The sequence below is a fragment of the Anomaloglossus baeobatrachus genome, chromosome 1 (genome assembly GCF_048569485.1).
Source record: "Anomaloglossus baeobatrachus isolate aAnoBae1 chromosome 1, aAnoBae1.hap1, whole genome shotgun sequence".
In the NCBI taxonomy this organism is placed as follows: domain Eukaryota; kingdom Metazoa; phylum Chordata; class Amphibia; order Anura; family Aromobatidae; genus Anomaloglossus; species Anomaloglossus baeobatrachus.
Window position 1 is genome coordinate 338,101,808 of NC_134353.1, and position 19,327 is coordinate 338,121,134.

A 19,327-nucleotide genomic window follows, 5' to 3' on the forward strand; every position below is an offset into this window, starting at 1 on the left:
GTTTGGGGCTACTTAGTGGCTACAAAACAAGTTTATTCTTTGAGTCTAGCGTTCTATAATTGGTTATATATTGGTCTGTGATGGAGAGCCAACATCCTATTAATGACCTTCAGGCTCTATTGGAAAGTGATATGTGATGACAAGGCTAAAGGGGGCTTTACACGCTGCGATATCGTTAGTGAATTATCGTCGGGGTCACGGTGTTTGTGATGCACATCCGGAGTCATTAACGATATCGCAGCGTGTGACAAGTACGAGCGACCTTAAAGGATCGCAAAAGCGGTCAAAATGATTTGCCGCGGAGAGGTCGTCCTGAAACCAAAAATCGTTCTCTGATTATTAGCGATGTTGTTCCTCGTTCCTGCAGCACCACACATCGCTGTGTGTAACACCGCAGGAGCGACGAACATCTCCTTACCTGCCTCTACCGGCTATGCGGAAGGAAGGAGGTGGGCGGGATGTTACGTCCCGCTCATCTCCGCCGCTCCGCTTCTATTGGAAGCCCGCCGTGTGACGTCGTTGTGACGCCGCACGAACCGCCCCCTTAGAAAGGAGGCGGTTCGCCGGCCACAGCGACGTCGCTAGGCAGGTACGTAGTATGATGGGTGTAAGCGAGGTTGTGCGCCACGGGCAACGATTTGCCAGTGTCGCACAACCGATGGGGGTGGGTATGATCGCTTGCGATCTCGCTAGCAAGATCTCAGCGTGTAAAGTACCCTTAAGTTCTGCATGGAATCAAATGCTAAATGTGTTGCTTGTTTTACACAGGCCCAAATAGAAATTATCAGAGGTCATGCCACTTTTACATCTGACCCAGAGCCAACATTAGAAGTGAATGGTGAAAAATACACCGCCCCACATATTCTCATTGCCACCGGGGGCAAACCCACAATACCATCAGACACAGAGGTGCCAGGTAAGCAGCTATACATTTAAGTGAGATGTGCACTCTTGCAGCCACTGTTATTCTCCCATTCTTTACTAAAGCACCACTCCACAGGGGTTTTTGTTTTTTTTTGTTGGGGGTTTTTAATTGCTGGAGTGGTTTGTGGGTTGTTTTTTTTGTTTGTTTTTTTGTAAGTGCTGTATTGGTGCTTTAAATCTAAGGGGTACTTTGCACACTACGACATCGCAGGTGCAATGTCGGTGGGGTCAAATCGAAAGTGACGCACATCCGGTGTCGCTCTCGACATCGTAGTGTGTAAACCCTTTTTGATACGATTAACGAACGCAAAAGCGTCGTAATCGTATCATCGGTGTAGTGTCTGACATTTTCATAATTTCGCTGCAGCGACTGTACGATGTTGTTCCTCGTTTCCCTGCGGCAGCACACATCGCTGCGTGAGAAGCCGCAGGAGCGAGGAACATCTCCTACCTGTGTCACCGCGGCTCACGCCGCCTATGCGGAAGGACGGAGGTGGGTGGGATGTTTACGTCCCGCTCATCTCCGCCCCTCCGCTTCTATTGGCCGCCTGCCGTGTGATGTCGCTGTGACGCCGCACGACCCGCCCCCTTAGGAAGGAGGCGGTTCGCCGGCCAGAGCGACGTTGCAGGGCAGGTAAGTGCGTGTGAAGCTGCCGTAGTGATAATGTTCGCTACGGCAGCTATCACAAGATATCGCTGCTGCGACGTGGGTGGGGACTATCGCGCTCGGCATCGCTGCCATCGGCTTGCGATGTCGTAGTGTGCAAAGTACCCCTAAGTCCACTGACCCCCGGTATCATACTTGCCCTTCAACCTTTTCATCCTTTTTCGGCGCTGCTTAAGTCCCGCTTTGCCATCTTGTGCCCATAACATCTGACTGGCCGGAAGTCAGAAGTTATGTCACAAGCTCTCGGTGTAACTCTATACGAACCAGCACAAGACTTGTATCGATTTGTCATCTCCAAAACACTGGAGCTGCTAGCAGGTCAGAAATTGCCGGAAACTGACTGGAATGACTGTGGAAATAATAAAGTCGGCAGCAGGTGAGTATAAGACGGGACTTGCATTAGAAGCCACACTCCAGCGCTGAAATAAAAAACACTGCAGTGGTGCTTTACAAGAATCCTACCATTAGTTTTGTACAGTTGCAGACCTATGAATTTCCATGGGTACAGACTATAAAACCTGCGCATAGTTAGACCCTATATTCATGTGTTACCCCCACCCATCTACGTGTTGCCCATATAGTAGAAGAGGAGCAGATAGAAGTGACACATCGATAAAGTTATAAACAGGGTAGATTATTGGTTGTAACCATGGAAACAATTTTTTTAGGAATGGATTGATTAAAAATAATAAGCATAGGTAGGCTCACCTGTCAGTACCCCCAAGAATCCATACCCTTGATAGATACCATAATAATCAGTGGTCTCTCTGTTCCCTATTGTATCAATCATTAATCAATTAATTAATTGTATCAATGAATCAATTGATTAGTCCTGAACATGAATTCTTGGGGAGCAAGGTGAGAAGAAGCCAGCCGTAGCCCGGCCTCAGCTGAGACTCATACTTCCTGTCTGAATTCTTAAAATGTGTTTTCTCTGAAACACCGTGGTTTGAGTGAAGTATGCAGCACTGCAATAATGCAGCCAGACTGTGTGTCATGCTTGCTGTGGTTCGAGCAGGATTTCACCCACCAAACTATTTATATGTGCATGTAGCTTTTTCAAAGGCAAATCCAGCCATACCTTTACATGGCAGTCCGTTCCTCCATTACTGAGAAATTAGTGTTTGAATTAATATGAAAATTAGGCTTAAAGGGAACCTGTCAGGTAATTTGTGTTCTAACCTAGTAGCAGTGTGATGTGTGGCCTAGTAACCCCCTTCCTACCCATCCCTGTGTTGTAATATTGTGTAATATGCATGTATAAAAATATGTTTTATTACTTACGTGTACCCTATGTAAACGTGCAGGGGCTCTAACCCCATAGGCGTCATATCGCCCTGTGGGCGTTTGCATGTTTTCCGTGGTATCACTCCCTTGTTGGCATCATACCATGGATTCACTTGAGCGACGTCACCGTCAGCTCTTTGAGATCCTGTGCGTGCCCGCTTCTCATTCCTGCAGCCTTGTTATCCGGGTACTTGCTTCTCGTCTTCAGACGCGCACTGCGCATGACCGGAACTGTAGGAGTCTTCTGAGTATGCGCAGTGCACGTCTGAAGACGAGAAGCAAGCACCCGGATAACAAGGCTGCGGGAATGGTAAGTGTGCATGCATGGGATCTCAAGGAGCGATGGTGACGTCGTTCAAGGTAATCCATGGTATCATGCCCACAGGGGTGTGATACCACGGAAAACATGCAAACGCCCACAGGGCGATGCAACGCCCATGGGGCTAGAGCCCCCGCTCATTAACATACGGAACACATAAGTAATAAAGCATATTTGTATACATTCACATTACACACTATTACAACACAGGGATGGGTAGGAAGGGGTTACTAATCCACACATCACACTGTCACTAGGTTAGAACACATAAATTACCTGACAGATTCCCTTTAAGGGCTATGGTAGATCTGAAGCCTCTATCACTCCAGCTCTGTTCCCTGCCCAGTGCCACATCCGACAGCTTGACCGACAGTCTTTGTGCTGTGAGACTTAAGGCAAAGGAGCTGTCAGTTAAGCAGGAGGAGACTGTACTGGGCAAGGAATATAGCTGTAGTGACTAAAGCGGGCTTTACACGCTACAACAAATCTAACGATGTGTCGGCGGGGTCACGTCGTAAGTGACGCACATCCGGCATCGTTAGTGTTGTTGTAGCGTGCGACAGCTACGTGCGATTGCGATTGAACGTAAAATCGTTCATCGCATAGACGTCTTTCATTTCCTTAAAATTGCACGTCCGGTTGTTCAATGATCCCGAGGTAGCACACATCGCAGTGTGTGACACCCTGGGAACGGTGAACAGATCTTACCTGCGTCCCGCGGCTCCCGCCGGCAATGCGGAAGGAAGGAGGTGGGCGGGATGTTTACGTCCCGCTCATCTCCGCCCCTCCGCTTCTATTGGCCGGCTGCCGCGTGACGTCGATGTGACACCGAACGTCCCTCCCACTCCAGGAAGTGGATGTTCGTCGCCCACATCGAGGTCGTATGGAAGGGTAAGTACGTGTGACAGCAAATAATCGTTTATGCGACACGGTCAACAAATTGAACATGCCACACATACGATGGGGGCGGGTGCGATCGCCTACGATATCCTATGTGATATCATAAGGTGTAAAGCAGGCTTAAGGCTTCACATCTACCATAGCCCAGCTAGCCATGTAAAGGTATTGGTGGACTTGTCTATGAAAGAGCTACATGCATATAAATAGCTTGGGGTGTGAAATCCTGCTGACAGATTCCCTTTAATTACAAGTCTCTGAAGCATCAATTTTGTTGCTTGAGAATACCTTGTTGTTTTATTTTTTGTTAATAATGACTTAATAGTTTTGTCAGGCTCCCATTATCTATATTGGAATGCAATGTTTTCAGATTACAAGCCCAATCATAGTCATAGCTGAATACATTGTTTTTATGTTTGTTTTTTCAGGAGCCAGTTTGGGAATAACAAGTGATGGATTTTTTGAGCTGGAAGAGTTACCCAGGTATACATTATTACTACTGAAACTATTAGTGATGTATGGACAACAATCATACTGCAACTCTTAAATACCGCCAATACAAATTTCCAATTATGTGATTAAAAGGATTCCCCAGGGATATAAAAAATAGATAATTAAATGAAATGTTTAAATATATGCAAATGATTTACATAATATCATTAATTAACAAATCGCATTCATTAATCATTGTAGTACATTGAAATGGCTGCCGTGTTGATAAACTGACAAAAACTTGTCCAAGAATGTTAACGCTTGTGAGCATGTGCAGTAAGAAGCTCCACTACTGTGATCTGGAGCTAGCAGACATCAGCTGCTCAGCATTCAGTCAGCGTGGATGGTAGTGTGCGTAGCCTTTTCTTACCTCAGTACCCATGGTATCTCTAGTATTAGCTAGAAATTGGGGACAGCAGTGTGAGAAGCCTCTTCTTACCTCAGTACGCCTGGTATCTATAATATTAGATCAGATAGGCGTGTAGAGCAGTGTGAGCAGCCTCTTCTTACTTGAGCATGCCTGGTATCTCTAGTATTAGATCAGAAAGACCAGGTGAACAGCAGCATGAGCAGCCTCTCCTTACCTCAGTACGTATTCCTATTCTCTCTAGTGTTAGATCAGAGAGACACAGTGAATAGCAATATGAGCAGCCTCTTACCTCAGCACCCTTGGTATATCTGGTATTGGATCAAATGGGATGGACAGCAGTGTAAATAGCCTTTCCTCTGTATGCTTAGTATTTCTAGTATTAGATCAGATAGAAAAGGTGAACAGTAATTTGAGCACCCCTAGTATATCCGGCATTAGATCAGCTAGACATGATGGACAGCAGTGTGAGCAGCCTCTTGAATATGGAATTGGACGAGCAAGGGGACTGGAAAAACAAAACAAAACCCCACTGTCCAGCCATTCTTACACGATTTGTAACATTACATTAGGATGATAGAGGCTGTTGTTTTATCTTCTGCACCTAATTTGAAGTTATTCTAGTCTATCCATTCCACACTGAATCTCGCCATTGCTTTTTGTAATACACTTGTATCATATTCCTCTTCCAGGCGGAGTGTTATTGTTGGTGCTGGGTACATTGCGGTTGAAATAGTTGGGATTCTTTCTGCTTTGGGTTCAAGAGCTGCGTTGCTTATTCGTCAAGATAAGGTATCCCATTTTTTTCTGCATTTTCTAGTTACAAGGGTTACATCCCTGCGGGGCAAATATGCAGCAGATTATATATATGTATGTATGTATGTATGTATATGCGTATATATATTATATTAGTATTTTCCGGCGTATAAGGTGACTTTTTAACCCCTGAAAATCTTTTCAAAAGTCGGGGGTCGTCTTATACAGCGGTGCACGGTGCCGTCATGGCTTTACTGCCATTGTTTACACACAATAAAAGATATTGTCACCTGTCCTCCATGCCCGGGGTGCCTCCAGCTGTTTCTTGCAGTCCGCAGGCACACAGACCCCTCCGTGATAGTGTCCGCTGCACAAAGCAGCCGCTCCAGGATGTTATCATGGCTTTACTGCAGTTGAATGCTTTGTGGCGCTGTAAAGCATTCAACTGCAGTAAAGCTATGAAAACATCCTGTAGCGGCCGCTCTGTACACCGGAAGCGATCACGGAGGGGTCTGTGTTCCTGCGGACTGCAAGAGACAGCTGGAAGCACCGCGGGCACGGAGGACAGGTAAGAATATCTTTCATTGTGTGTAAGTAACGGCATAATAGGGGACAAGAAGGGAACTAGCAGGAGGACATTACTAAACAATGGGGACATTACAGCAGGGGATATTACTAAACAATGGGGACATTACTAAAAAATAGGGACATTACAGCAGGGGACATTACTAAACAATGGGGGCATTTAACTGGAAAAGTTGGGGGTTGTCTTATACGCCGGAAAATACAGTATATACAAAAATGAAAAGCATCGGAAGTGAAGGCTCAAGTCAGAATCCTTTATTTGCCCTTCTATAATGGCAACGTTTCACTTCCTTCTTGGGACATTTACCAAGCAATAACGCCTGACTATGCAGATTTCAGCAGTCTCTTGCACTTCACATATATATTTTACTTTTATTTCATATTGTTTATCTTCTATACATTTGTTGTAGTTTGAGGCCATGATTTAAATCCTGAAAAGGCTGATATAAAGGTGTTTTAATCTGTCATATGTGCAGGTGCTAAGGACATTTGACTCCATGATTAGTGCAAACTGCACAGAAGAGCTTGAAAACGCAGGAGTTGATGTCTGGAAATATGCAGAGGTAATGTAAAGATGCCAGTACTCTCTAGAGCAGGGGTGGGCAATTAATTTTTCCATGGGGCCGCATAAGAAATTGGGATGGTTTTAGAGGGCCGGACTAATATAATTACCACGGTTCTACATCTCTATATATATATATATATATACCGTATTTTTCGCTTTATAAGACGCACTTTTTTTACCCCAAAATTGTGGGGAAAATAGGGGTGCGTCTTACAAAGTGAATGTAACTTACCGGGCAGTGATGCAGCGGTGGAGTGAGTCACAGGAGGCTGGTGCTGGTGCTGCCGCTGGAGCGGAGGCGGCCGCCATGGATCCCGCGGCAATCGGCTGTGGTGGCGGCAGCCATGGATCCCCCGGCAATCGGCTCTGGTGGCGGTGGCGGCCGCCATGGATCCCCCTGCAATCGCTGCGGTGGCGGCCGCCATGGATCCCGCGGCAATCGGCTGCGGTGGCGGCCGCCATGGATCCCCCGGCAATCGGCTGCGGTGGCGGTGGCGGCCGCCATGGATCCCCCGGCAATCGCTGCGGTGGCGGGGGATAGCCGAAATCTTTATCTGCGCCTGCGCTGCCTCCAACGCGACTTCCGGAAAATGGCGGAGGTGACGCAGGCGCAGATGGAGACCTCAGAGAAGCGAGATCTCCATCTGCGCATGCGCTGCCTTCCGTAGCCATTTTCCTGAAGTCCATCGCGTCGGAGGCTACGCAGGCGCAGATAGAGATCGCGGCTCTCGAAGATCGCGATCTGCGCATGCGCGGGCTCCATTTTAGATCTCCGCAGCAGACGGAGACTATCATAAGAAAGAGGAGAGAGAGAAGAACGATTCTCCCTCTCCTCGCTAGGGCTGGATGCTGATTGGTGGAGACAACTTCTGCAGAGCTGCCTCCACCAATCAGTGATCTGAGCCTGACAAAGTGTTGTCAGTTGAACGAAGGGTCCTAATAGGTGAGCAAAAAACACTGAAGGGGAACACAACCCCCATCATCAGCCTTCAGAATATACTGTATCAATCGGTGTATTCTGAAGGATGATGGGGGCTGTAGTCCTTTATTGTAAACACTCCAGGGAGGGACTAATGTAGTGGCCAAAGTGTAAATGTAACTACAACCCCCCTCATCTTTCAGAATACAGCCATGTATGGTATACAGTACATGGGTGTATTCCTAAGGATGAGGGGGGTGGTAGTCCCAGATCCCCATAAAAGTGCATCATGCAGGTCCCCCATAGCCGTGTCATCCACGGATCCCACATAACAGTGCATCATCCACAGGTCCCCATAATAGTGCGTCATCCACAGGTCCCCCATAATAGTGCGTCATCCACATGTCCCCCATAATAGTGAGTCATCCACATGTCCCCCATATTAGTGCGCCATCCACAGGTCCCCCATAGCAGTGCGTTATCCACAGATCCCCCACAGCAGTGTCATCCACAGGTCCCTCATAATAGTGAGTCATCCACATGTCCCCCATAATAGTGCGCCATCCACAGGTCCCCCATAGCAGTGCGTTATCCACAGATCCCCCACAGCAGTGTCATCCACAGGTCGCCCATAGCAGTGAGTCATCCACAGGTCCCCCATAGCAGTGCGTCATCCACAGGTCCCCCATAATAGTGCGTCATCCACATGTCCCCCATAATAGTGCGTCATCCACAGGTCCCCCATAATACAACAATGCTGCTATTGACTCCTGTTGAGTCTAAATTGTTAAAATAATGTTATTTTAATTTTATTAAAATATTCTAGCACACTATTTGGCTCAATTTTTTTTTTTTAATTTTCCTCCTCCAAAACCTAGGTGCGTCTTATAATCAGGTGCGTCTTATAAAGCGAAAAATACGGTATATATATATATATATATATATATATATATATATATATATATATATATATATATATATATATATATATATATATATAAAATGATGTAGAACCGAGTTAGTTATAGTAGTCCGGCATCATATACACATATATGTGTGTGTGTGTGTGTAAGTGTATGTGTGTATACACACACACACAGCCGGGCCTCCTACATAAAAGCACGCATGCGCGCGCGCGCACACACACACACACACACACACACACGCCTACAATACACATGCATACATACACACACACACACACACACAGCCAGGCCTCCTACATGCGCGCGCACACACACACACGCCTCCAACATACACACACACAGCCAGGCCTCCTACATACATACACACACACACCTCCAACATACACACACACACACACACACACAGCCAGGCCTCCTATACACATACATATACACACACACAGCCAGGCCCCCTATACACATGCAAACATACACACACACAGCCAGATCTCCAACATACATACACACACACACACACACACACCTCCAACATACACACACACACAGCCAGGCCTCCTATACACATACATATATACACACACACACAGCCAGGCCCCCTATACACATGCATACATACATATATATATATATATATACATATATATATGTGTGTGTGTGTGTATGTATATATATATATATATATATATATATACACACACACACACACACACACACACACACACACACACACACACACACACACACACACACACACACACACACACACAAGCCTCCTACATACACACACACAGCCAGGCCCCCTATACACATGCATACATACATATATATATACACACACACACACAAGCCTCCTACATACACACACACAGCCAGGCCCCCTATACACATGCATACATACATGTATATACACGCACACACACACACACAAGCCTCCTACATACACACACACAGCCAGGCCTCCTATACACATACATACATACATACATACATACATACATACATACATACATACATACATACATACATACATACACGCACACACATCAACAAAGCACAAACACAGAACCACGTATGTATATTTACCTTAAAAAAAAGTGTGTGTACATGCAGTGGAGCCGGCCTCAGCGGAGAGCAGAAACAGTGCAGGAAGTCAGGAATCAGCTTCTTTGAAGTGAAGCTCCGGCCCCGCCCCCAGGTCTGCTCCGTGTGAGAGGCTGAATGCAGCTTCCGTAGAGCAGTGTGTGTGCAGCTGCCGGCCTCCTGTCACTGCAGACAGGGAGCTTCAGGGCTGGAGCGGCCGCACACACCAATGAGACAGATAGTCGGGCGGCCCCCCTCCCCCCATTGTCCCCGCAGGTTACTAGTAACCACTCACTTCTCCCTTCTTACTGTCCCTCCTCAGGCACCTCCGTATGTGCCCCCCTCTGAGCTGCTTCTCTTTTTCATGCCCAGGCTGCGCCTACGCTGTATTCCTAGGAGCCCCCGCCGCTGCTTCTCTCCGTGCGGCCCCGGCTGCTGCAGCTTCTTCTCCTCCTGCCGGGCGGGAACTTTTCAAATCACACGCGCGCTGTACTGACGACATCAGGATGCGCGTGTGACACACAGAGCATCTGCCGGGCAGGGAACAGAGGAGAGATTCCTGCATGCGTTCCGCTGCCTGCACTGTGCGGCGCTGCAGGATCTGTTTGTTCCCTGCACGGTACGCAGCGTGTGATGACGGCGATCTGACCAGGGACCTCCCCGGAGCCTGGAGCTCCGTCAACAGGTCAGATTGCTCTCATCACTGACCAGCCAGCAAGGACGCCCTGAACCAGGCGGACCGGTCACAGAGAGTAGGCGGGCCGGATGTGGCCCGCGGGCCGCTCCTTGCCCAGGTCTGCTCTAGACTGACCTGCATTATGTCAATCAAAGGGGTTGTATGAGATTAGAGAAAGCACACCAATCCTTCCTGAAAGTTTTGTCTGGTACTGCAGCTCAGTCCCATTGAAGTGAATAGGAGCTGAGTTGCAGTATCCAGGACCGGCCACTAACAGCGCTGTTCGGCTCCACTCACTTACATCTGATTGCTGCAGCTAAAATCAACTCCTTACTGTGTCAACCCCTAGCAAACTAGTTATGACCTATTTTAAGGGTAGAGCATCAATATCTTTAGCCCGTAAAACCACTTTAAGGGCCACTGTGAAAAGAGAGCAGTTGTTGAGGGGTTAAATATGCCCTCAACAGAAATCTAAAACTGTAGTTGATTAATATAGTAATATGGCTGTTGTTAAATAGGGACTTGTATAGAAACCTTCTAGTTACATGGAGAACTTTACATTGTTTGTGTCAAATGCCCTTCACGACTACATTATGGAAAATTGCTTCATATGGCTGCAGCAGGTGTAGGGAGTGGGCATAAAAACTGAGCCCACATCATACCCAGTGGATGCCAGCTCACAGTACGCATCTGTCGGTAACCGCAGCGGGGGGAGGGTATTTTGATAGTTGCTGTTGCCAGTACGTGTGTGTATCGGCGCCCACCAGCCCTTCCCGCAACGCAAGTGTGGGATGACGATGGGTTATCATGGCAGTTTTGGGTCTGCTGAAGTCCCACCTGGTTTCCATATTGGTTCTCCTATTAAATCCAGTCATGGAATCGTAATTTAAATACTGTATTTTTTGGACTATATATCGAACCTTACTATAAGATGCACCCCAGGTTCAGACAACACAAATACTTCCTACTAAATAAACTTATTGGGCAATGTAAAGAAGGGGAAAGGTCAATATCACTCATTTTAATGCATGAGGGTAGTATAGAGAGGTAATAGGTCTATTGTTAGTCTTTCGCTGCAGCATGTGTACTATACACTTTACAGCACCAACATTATGCACTTACTATGTAGCTGTCACATACATAAGGACAGACCCAGGGTCAGCTTTCTCACTTACCATCTGGACCATGCACTTTAAATGTAGGGTTTTTTTTTCTTTGGGCACATTAAGGGTTAATTCCTTTACTGGTGCAGCAGCAGACTTGCTCAGCTGTCAGCACTTAATTCCGTCCAGGATATAAGCCCTCTGCTTCCTGGGTATTGTGCTAGTTATTCTCCAATTAGTTGCCAGCCTGGAAGCAGAGAGGACATGGTGGTTGCTGCTGTGCTGTCTCCTGTGGTTTGTGCAAGGTGAGCGCTTGTTCTACCTCCTTTCCCTTATTATTCCTCACCTGTATTTCCTTGATTGTTCCTGGTGTAGGTTTTTGGTGTGTATGAAGTTCTTTGTTACCCCCTTCTGCTGAGCTGTGTTGGTAGGTTGTTGTGCTCTGTCCGGGTCTATCCCTTGGGTGGTGGGGACACAGTTGTTTAGGACTGGACAGGAGACAGGGACACATTGGAGGCTCGACCCTGACTACCACTAAGTCTACTGTTGGGATAAGGGACAGATTAGGGTCTCTAGTCGTAGGATCACCTTAGGAGCCTTGTACCATCCTATCCTCCCATATGTCCCAGTTTCAGTAGCGTACATATACACAACACTGCAACATTCACAGTACATGCACACACACAGCTCTGCTAGATATATATATATATATATATATATATATATATATATATATATATATATATATATATATATATATATATATATATATATATATATATATATATATATATATATATATATATATACACACACCCACATATCTTTCCTACACACACACACACACACACACTATACACTACCACATTATGAAGTTCCTTTCCAGCAGGTGACTGATTACATGACCTGAAAGTTCCTTCAGCAGGTCAGGATCTACAGCATCTGCAGCTTTAATGATCTGCTGGTTCTGGCCTCTTTCTCTACTGGCTCTCACTGATTAGATAGATCAGTTTTGCTCTGGAGGGGAGATCTCCCAGTGATTGGGAAGGAAGCGGTGTCCATGCTCTCAATCATAGGAGGCTGCCATCAGATTATAAGATGCACACACTTTTTAGCAAGATTTATTTTCTTTCTAGCAAATTAATCCTATAATCCAAAAATAAAGTATATACTGCAAAATATAACATTTAAATCACCACCACCTCTTTTGTTCCCATTTAGGAAATATATAATATATATATATATATATATATACATATAATATATTTATAAAATCCATAAAGGTCCGATCGATCAAGATATAAAATTATTTTAAGCATACGTTAAATACGTAAAAGGAAATAATAGCTGAAACACAAGGACTGCTTTATTTGGTGGCTTTACTATCTACAGAACATGCAATAATAAGCGATCAAAGTGTATCAATGACAAAATGATGTCAATGAAAATGTAAGCTAAGTGCACACAAAACAAGCCCTCGTGACAGTCTACATTTTTTTTTTTACAAATTTTTTATTGGCTATTAAAGATTAAAAAAAAAACCCTCACGTTCAGTATTGCTGTACTCATAATGACCAGTTTTACCATACAGTGAGTATCATAAAGACAAACCTCCTCCGAAGAACTATGCATTTGTTTTGTTCGCCAATTTACCACACTTTTAATTCTTTTTTCGCCATCTTTTGGTTCAGTGAGTTGTAAAATGAATGGTTTCATATAAAACTACAACTCGTCTCATAAAAATCAACCACACGTGCAGCTATCTTGACGTACAAATAATAAAGCGCAAAGAAAACATGGAGGAAAAATGGTCATGAAATTAAACCTTAGTAATAATTGGTGCGGTATATTCAGGCACCATCTATTAGGGCCAAACAGACTATGTAAATGGATTAAATTACACCATTTATCCATTTTGATGGGTTAACTTTAGGGCAAATGATGATTTACACTGATGACAGCGGCTCTATGAGTTCTATGAGCATGAGCTCCCATGATCAGAACATAGATAAGTTATTGCTGATTATCATTATTGCTGGTAGGGTTAACCATCTTACACTTCCATTTTATCTGATGGTTCGATGAAACTACAGGTTAAATCCGTTAAGAAGACAAGTTCGGGTCTAGACATCAATGTAGAATGCTCTGTGCCGGGGCGTAAACCTACCGTGCGAACTATCCAGGACGTTGACTGTCTGCTGTGGGCTATTGGGAGAGACCCCAACACAGAAGATCTGAACCTTGAGAAACTGGTAATATTGTCATCTGACTGTAGAGCTGATATCATATACATTTTCTTTGTCGCTCTATTGGGAGACCCAGACAATTGGGTGTATAGCTACTGCCTCCGGAGGCCACACAAAGTATTACACTTAAAAGTGTAAGGCCCCTCCCCTTCTGCCTATACACCCCCCGTGGGATCACGGGCTCCCCAGTTTTCATGCTTTGTGCGAAGGAGGTCAGACATCCACGCATAGCTCCACTGTTTTAGTCAGCAGCAGCTGCTGACTATGTCGGATGGAAGAAAAGTGGGCCCATATAGGGCCCCCAGCATGCTCCCTTCTCACCCCACTCTTGTCGGCGGTGTTTGTTAAGGTTGAGGTATCCATTGCGGGTACGGAGGCTGGAGCCCACATGCTGCTTTCCTTCCCCATCCCCCTCAGGGCTCTGGGTGAAGTGGGATCTTACCGGTCTCCAGGCACTGAGGCCGTGCTCCATCCACAGACCCGGAGAACCTGCTGGATATGGAGCTGAGTATCGTCAGGGACAGGGCCCTGCTACATTAAGGTACTCTGTGTCCCCGTACAAATCGCGCACACACACACCAGCATGCTGGGTGTGTTAGTGCGCCGGGGACAACAGCGCGGAGCGCTTGTGCTATTACTCACTGCAGCTTAGCTGAGTGAGTTTATGTATTAGGAACTGCCGCGCCGGCCGCTGCTGGCTGTTTTTACACTGTGGCGCGGCTGGGACTTGTGGTGCGCCGGGGACTTCCGCGCTGGCCGTGCTTATACGACGGCCGCGCGTATAAATCGAGTCCCCGGCTTTTGCGGCCTAGTTTCGTTTCGTTCCCGCCCCCAGGCCTGCCAGTCAGGGGAAGGGCGGGACGCTGTTCAGAACGTCAGCGCCGAGGGCTGGAGTCTGCTTAGCATACTCCAGCCCCCTCACTGGGCACAGTGAGACGCCAGTTTCCCGCACTTTGTCTGGGGCATGCCCACGGCCCGCCCCTCTCCACAGGACGCCGGCAGCCATTCCTGTTTGCAGTCTGAGCTGGAGAAGGGAGACAAGCTCTTGGAGACCCAGACACAGGATTCGGGCGACCACACACCCGCTTTTGAGCGGGCGGTAAGCAGCACCTGAGGTGCTGACCCCACTAGTGCCGAAGTGTTCATTTGTACTTTATGCTTGTATGTTATACATTGCACTGTACGGTCGCTATTCTTGGCTATATACCCTCCTAGATGGCTAGACAACAGCATGTCGTCCGCAAAAAGCAAGGGTGCCAAGGCACAGGCTTTCTATGCTGCTTGTACCGCATGTGAGGCTGTTCTACCGGCAGGTTCCACTGACCCCCATTGGGTGCAATGCTCCCCTGTAGCACTTGCTCAGCCGGGGTCTCTGCTAGAGGTGGCCCAAGGAGAACCACCTGTGAACACTGTCCAGGTGACAGGGACGGAGTTTGCAGTTTTTGCTGATAGATTGTCTCTGACTATGACTAAAATCCTAGAGACTTTGCAGTCCAGACCGGTAACTCAGACCATGGGCACTGTTGATTCAATGCTCCCTGGCCCCCCTCATTTGGAACAAATCCGTGCTCCGGGGGGGTCCCATGCATCCCAGGGTGAAGGCTCTGACACGGACGACAGTCCCGGACAGCCTAAGCGAGCTCGCTGGGAGCGGCCCTCGACTTCATCACACTGGTCAGGGTCCCAGCAGGAGGACTCTCTGTATGATGAGGCAGAGGTAGCTGATCAGGATTCTGATCCTGAGACCGCTCTCAATCTGGATACCCCTGATGGTGACGCCATAGTGAATGATCTTATAGCGTCCATCAATGGAATGTTGGATATTTCTCCCTCAGCTCCTCCAGTGGAGGAGTCAGCTTCACAGCAGGAGAAATTCCATTTCAGGTATCCCAAGCGTAAATTGAGTACTTTTCTGGACCACTCTGACTTCAGAGAAGCAGTTCACAAACACCACGCTTATCCAGATAAGCGTTTCTCCAAACGTCTTAAGGATACACGTTATCCCTTTCCCCCTGACGTGGTCAAGTGCTGGACCCAGTGTCCAAAGGTGGATCCTCCAATCTCCAGGCTTGCGACTAGATCCATAGTTGCAGTGGACGATGGGGCTTCACTTAAAGATGCCACTGACAGACAGATGGCGCTCTGGTTGAAATCCATCTATGAAGCTCGGCGCGTCGTTTGCTCCAGCATTCGCAGCTGTATGGGCACTCCAAGCTATTTCAGCTGGTCTTGCGCAGATTGACACTGTCACACGTACATCTGTTCCGCAAGTAGCGTCCTTAACCTCTCAAATGTCTGCATTTGCGTCTTACGCTATTAATGCTGTCCTGGACTCTACGAGCCGTACGGCAGTGGCGTCCGCCAACTCCGTGGTTTTACGCAGAGCCTTGTGGTTAAGGGAAGGGAAGGCAGATTCTGCTTCCAAATAAGTGCTTAACCAGTTTGCCATTTTCTGGTGACAGACTGTTTGGTGAGAGATTGGATGAAATCATTAAACAGTCCAGGGGTAAGGATTCTTCCTTACCCCAGCCCAAACCTAACAAACCCCAACAGAGGAGGGGACAGTCGAGGTTTCGGTCCTTTCGAGGCTCGGGCAGGTCCCAATTCTCCTCGTCCAAAAGGACTCAAAAGGATCGGAGGAGCTCAGATTCTTGGCGGGCTCAGTCACGCCCAAAGAAGGCAGCCGGAGGAACCGCTACCAAGGCGGCTTCCTCATGACTTTCGGCCTCCTCTCTCCGCATCCTCGGTCGGTGGCAGGCTCTCCCGCTTTGGCGACATTTGGCTGCCACAGGTCAAAGACCGTTGGGTGAGAGACATTCTGTCTCACGGGTACAGGATAGAGTTCAGTTCTCGTCCTCCGACTCTATTCTTCAGAACTTCTCCACCTCCCGACCGAGCCGGTGCCCTTCTGCAGGCGGGTGCTCTCTAAAGGCAGAAGGAGTGGTGATCCCTGTTCCTCTTCAGGAGCAAGGTCACGGTTTTTACTCCAATTTGTTGTGGTGCCAAAAAAGGACGGGTCTTTCCGTCCTGTTCTGGACCTAAAACTGCTCAACAAGCATGTGAAAACCAGGCGGTTCCGGATGGAATCCCTCCGCTCCGTCATCGCCTCAATGTCTCAAGGAGATTTCCTAGCATCAATAGACATCATGGATGCTTATCTCCACGTGCCGATTGCTCCAGAGCACCAGCGTTTTTTCTACGCTTCGTTATAGGAGACGAACACCTTCAGTTCGTAGCCCTGCCTTTCGGTCTGGCGACAGCCCCACGGGTCTTCACCAAGGTCATGGCAGCAGTAGTAGCAGTCCTGCACTCTCAGGGTCACTCTGTGATCCCTTACTTGGACGATCTACTTGTCAAGGCACCCTCTCAAGAGGCATGCCAACACAGCCTGAACGTTGCACTGGAGACTCTCCAGAGTTTCGGGTGGATCATCAACTTTTCAAAGTCAAATCTGACCCCGACCCAATCGCTAACATATCTTGGCATGGAGTTTCATACTCTCTCAGCGATAGTGATGCTTCCGCTGAACAAACAGCGTTCACTACAGACAGGGGTGCAATCTCTCCTTCAGGGCCAGTCGCACCCCTTGAGACGCCTCATGCACTTCCTAGGGAAGATGGTAGCAGCAATGGAGGCAGTCCCTTTCGCGCAGTTTCATCTGCGTCCACTACAATGGGACATTCTCCGCCAATGGGACGGGAAGTCGACGTCCCTACACAGGAACGTCTCCCTTTCTCAGGCGGCCAAGGATTCTCTTCAGTAGTGGCTTCTTCCCACCTCATTGTCAAAAGGAAAGCCTTTCCTACCCCCATCCTGGGCGGTGGTCACAACGGACGCGAGTCTGTCAGGGTGGGGAGCAGTTTTTCTCCACCACAGGGCTCAAGGTACGTGGACTCAGCAGGAGTCCACCCTTCAGATCAATGTTCTGGAAATCAGGGCAGTGTATCTTGCCCTACAAGCCTTCCAGCAGTGGCTGGAAGGCAAGCAGTTCCGAATTTCCACCATATCCGCAGTTCACATCCCGGGCGTAGAAAACTGGGAAGCAGATTTTCTCAGTCGCTAGGGCATGGACGCAGGGGAATGGTCTCTTCACCCGGACGTGTTTCAGGAGATCTGTTGCCGCTGGGAGATGCCGGACGTCGACCTAATGGCGTCCCGGCACAACAACAAGGTCCCAACATTCATGGCACGGTCTCAAGATCACGGAGCTCTGGCGGCAGACGCCTTAGTTCAGGATTGGTCGCAGTTTCAACTCCCTTATGTGTTTCCTCCTCTGGCACTGTTGCCCAGAGTGTTACGCAAGATCAGGTCCGACTGCCGCCGCGCCATCCTCGTCGCTCCAGACGGGCCAACGAGGTCGTGGTACCCGGATCTGTGGCATCTCGCGGTAGGCCAACCGTGGGCTCTACCAGACCGACCAGACTTGCTGTCTCAAGGGCCGTTTTTCCATCTGAATTCTGCGGCCCTCAACCTGACGGTGTGGCCATTGAGTCCTGGATCCTAGCATCTGCAGGGTTATCTCAAGAGGTCATTACCACTATGAGACAGGCCAGAAAACCCACATCTGCCAAGATCTACCACAGAACGTGGAGGATATTCTTATCTTGGTGCTCTGCTCAGGGAGTTTCTCCCTGGCCATTTGCCTTGCCTACTTTCTTTCCTTCCTGCAATCCGGTTTGGAAAAAGGTTTGTCGCTCGGCTCCCTTAAGGGACAAATCTCAGCGCTCTCTGTATTTTCTCAGAAGCGCCTAGCAACACTTCCTCAGGTACGCACGTTCCTGCAGGGGGTTTGCCGATTAGTCCCTCCTTACAAACGACTGTTAGAACCCTGTGATTTGAACAGAGTGCTGATGGTTCTTCAGAAACCACCATTCGAGCCTATGAGAGTTTTTTCCCTCTCACGCCTTTCGTAGAAAGTGGTTTTCCTTGTGGCAGTCACTTCACTTCGGAGAGTGTCTGTCCGGGCAGCATTGTCGTGCAAGACCCCCTTCCCGGTGTCTCACCAGGTCAAGGGGTTCTGCGTCCGGTTCCGGAATTTATCTCTAAGGTGGTTTCCCCCCTTTCATCTCAATCAGGGTATCCCCGTACCCTCTGTTTGTCCTCATCCAGTTCACCAATGTGAAAAGGATTTGCACTTGATTAGATCTGGTGAGAGCACTCAGACTCTACATCTATCGTACGGCGCCCCTGCGCCGCTCGGATGCATTCTTGTCCTTGTCGCTAGCCAGCGTAAAGGGTCGCAGGCTTCCAAATCAAGCCCGGCTCGGTGGATCAAGGAACCAATTCTCGAGCTTATCGTTCTGCGGGGCTTACGGTTCCCTCAGGGCTGAAGGCCCATTCTACCAGAGCTGTGGGTGCGTCCTGGGCTTTGAGGCACCAGGCTACGGCTCAGCATGTGTGTCAGGCGGCTACCTGGTCCAGCCTCCACACTTTCACGAAACACTATCAGGTGCATGCCTATGCTTCGGCGGATGCCAGCATAGGCAGACGAGTCCTTCAGGCGGCAGTTGCCCACTTG

General features: G+C 48.0%; 1 protein-coding gene across 1 annotated transcript in view; it reads left to right on the forward strand.

Annotated features, from left to right (window-relative positions):
- GSR (glutathione-disulfide reductase) overlaps positions 1–19,327 on the forward strand; it is a 56,181-nt gene that overhangs the window by 23,856 nt on the left and 12,998 nt on the right. The window contains exons 5-9 of the mRNA XM_075337745.1: positions 769–916; positions 4,523–4,577; positions 5,646–5,745; positions 6,771–6,857; positions 13,657–13,815. Coding sequence (XP_075193860.1) covers positions 769–916; positions 4,523–4,577; positions 5,646–5,745; positions 6,771–6,857; positions 13,657–13,815 — 549 coding nt within the window. The remainder of the gene's footprint in view (positions 1–768; positions 917–4,522; positions 4,578–5,645; positions 5,746–6,770; positions 6,858–13,656; positions 13,816–19,327) is intronic.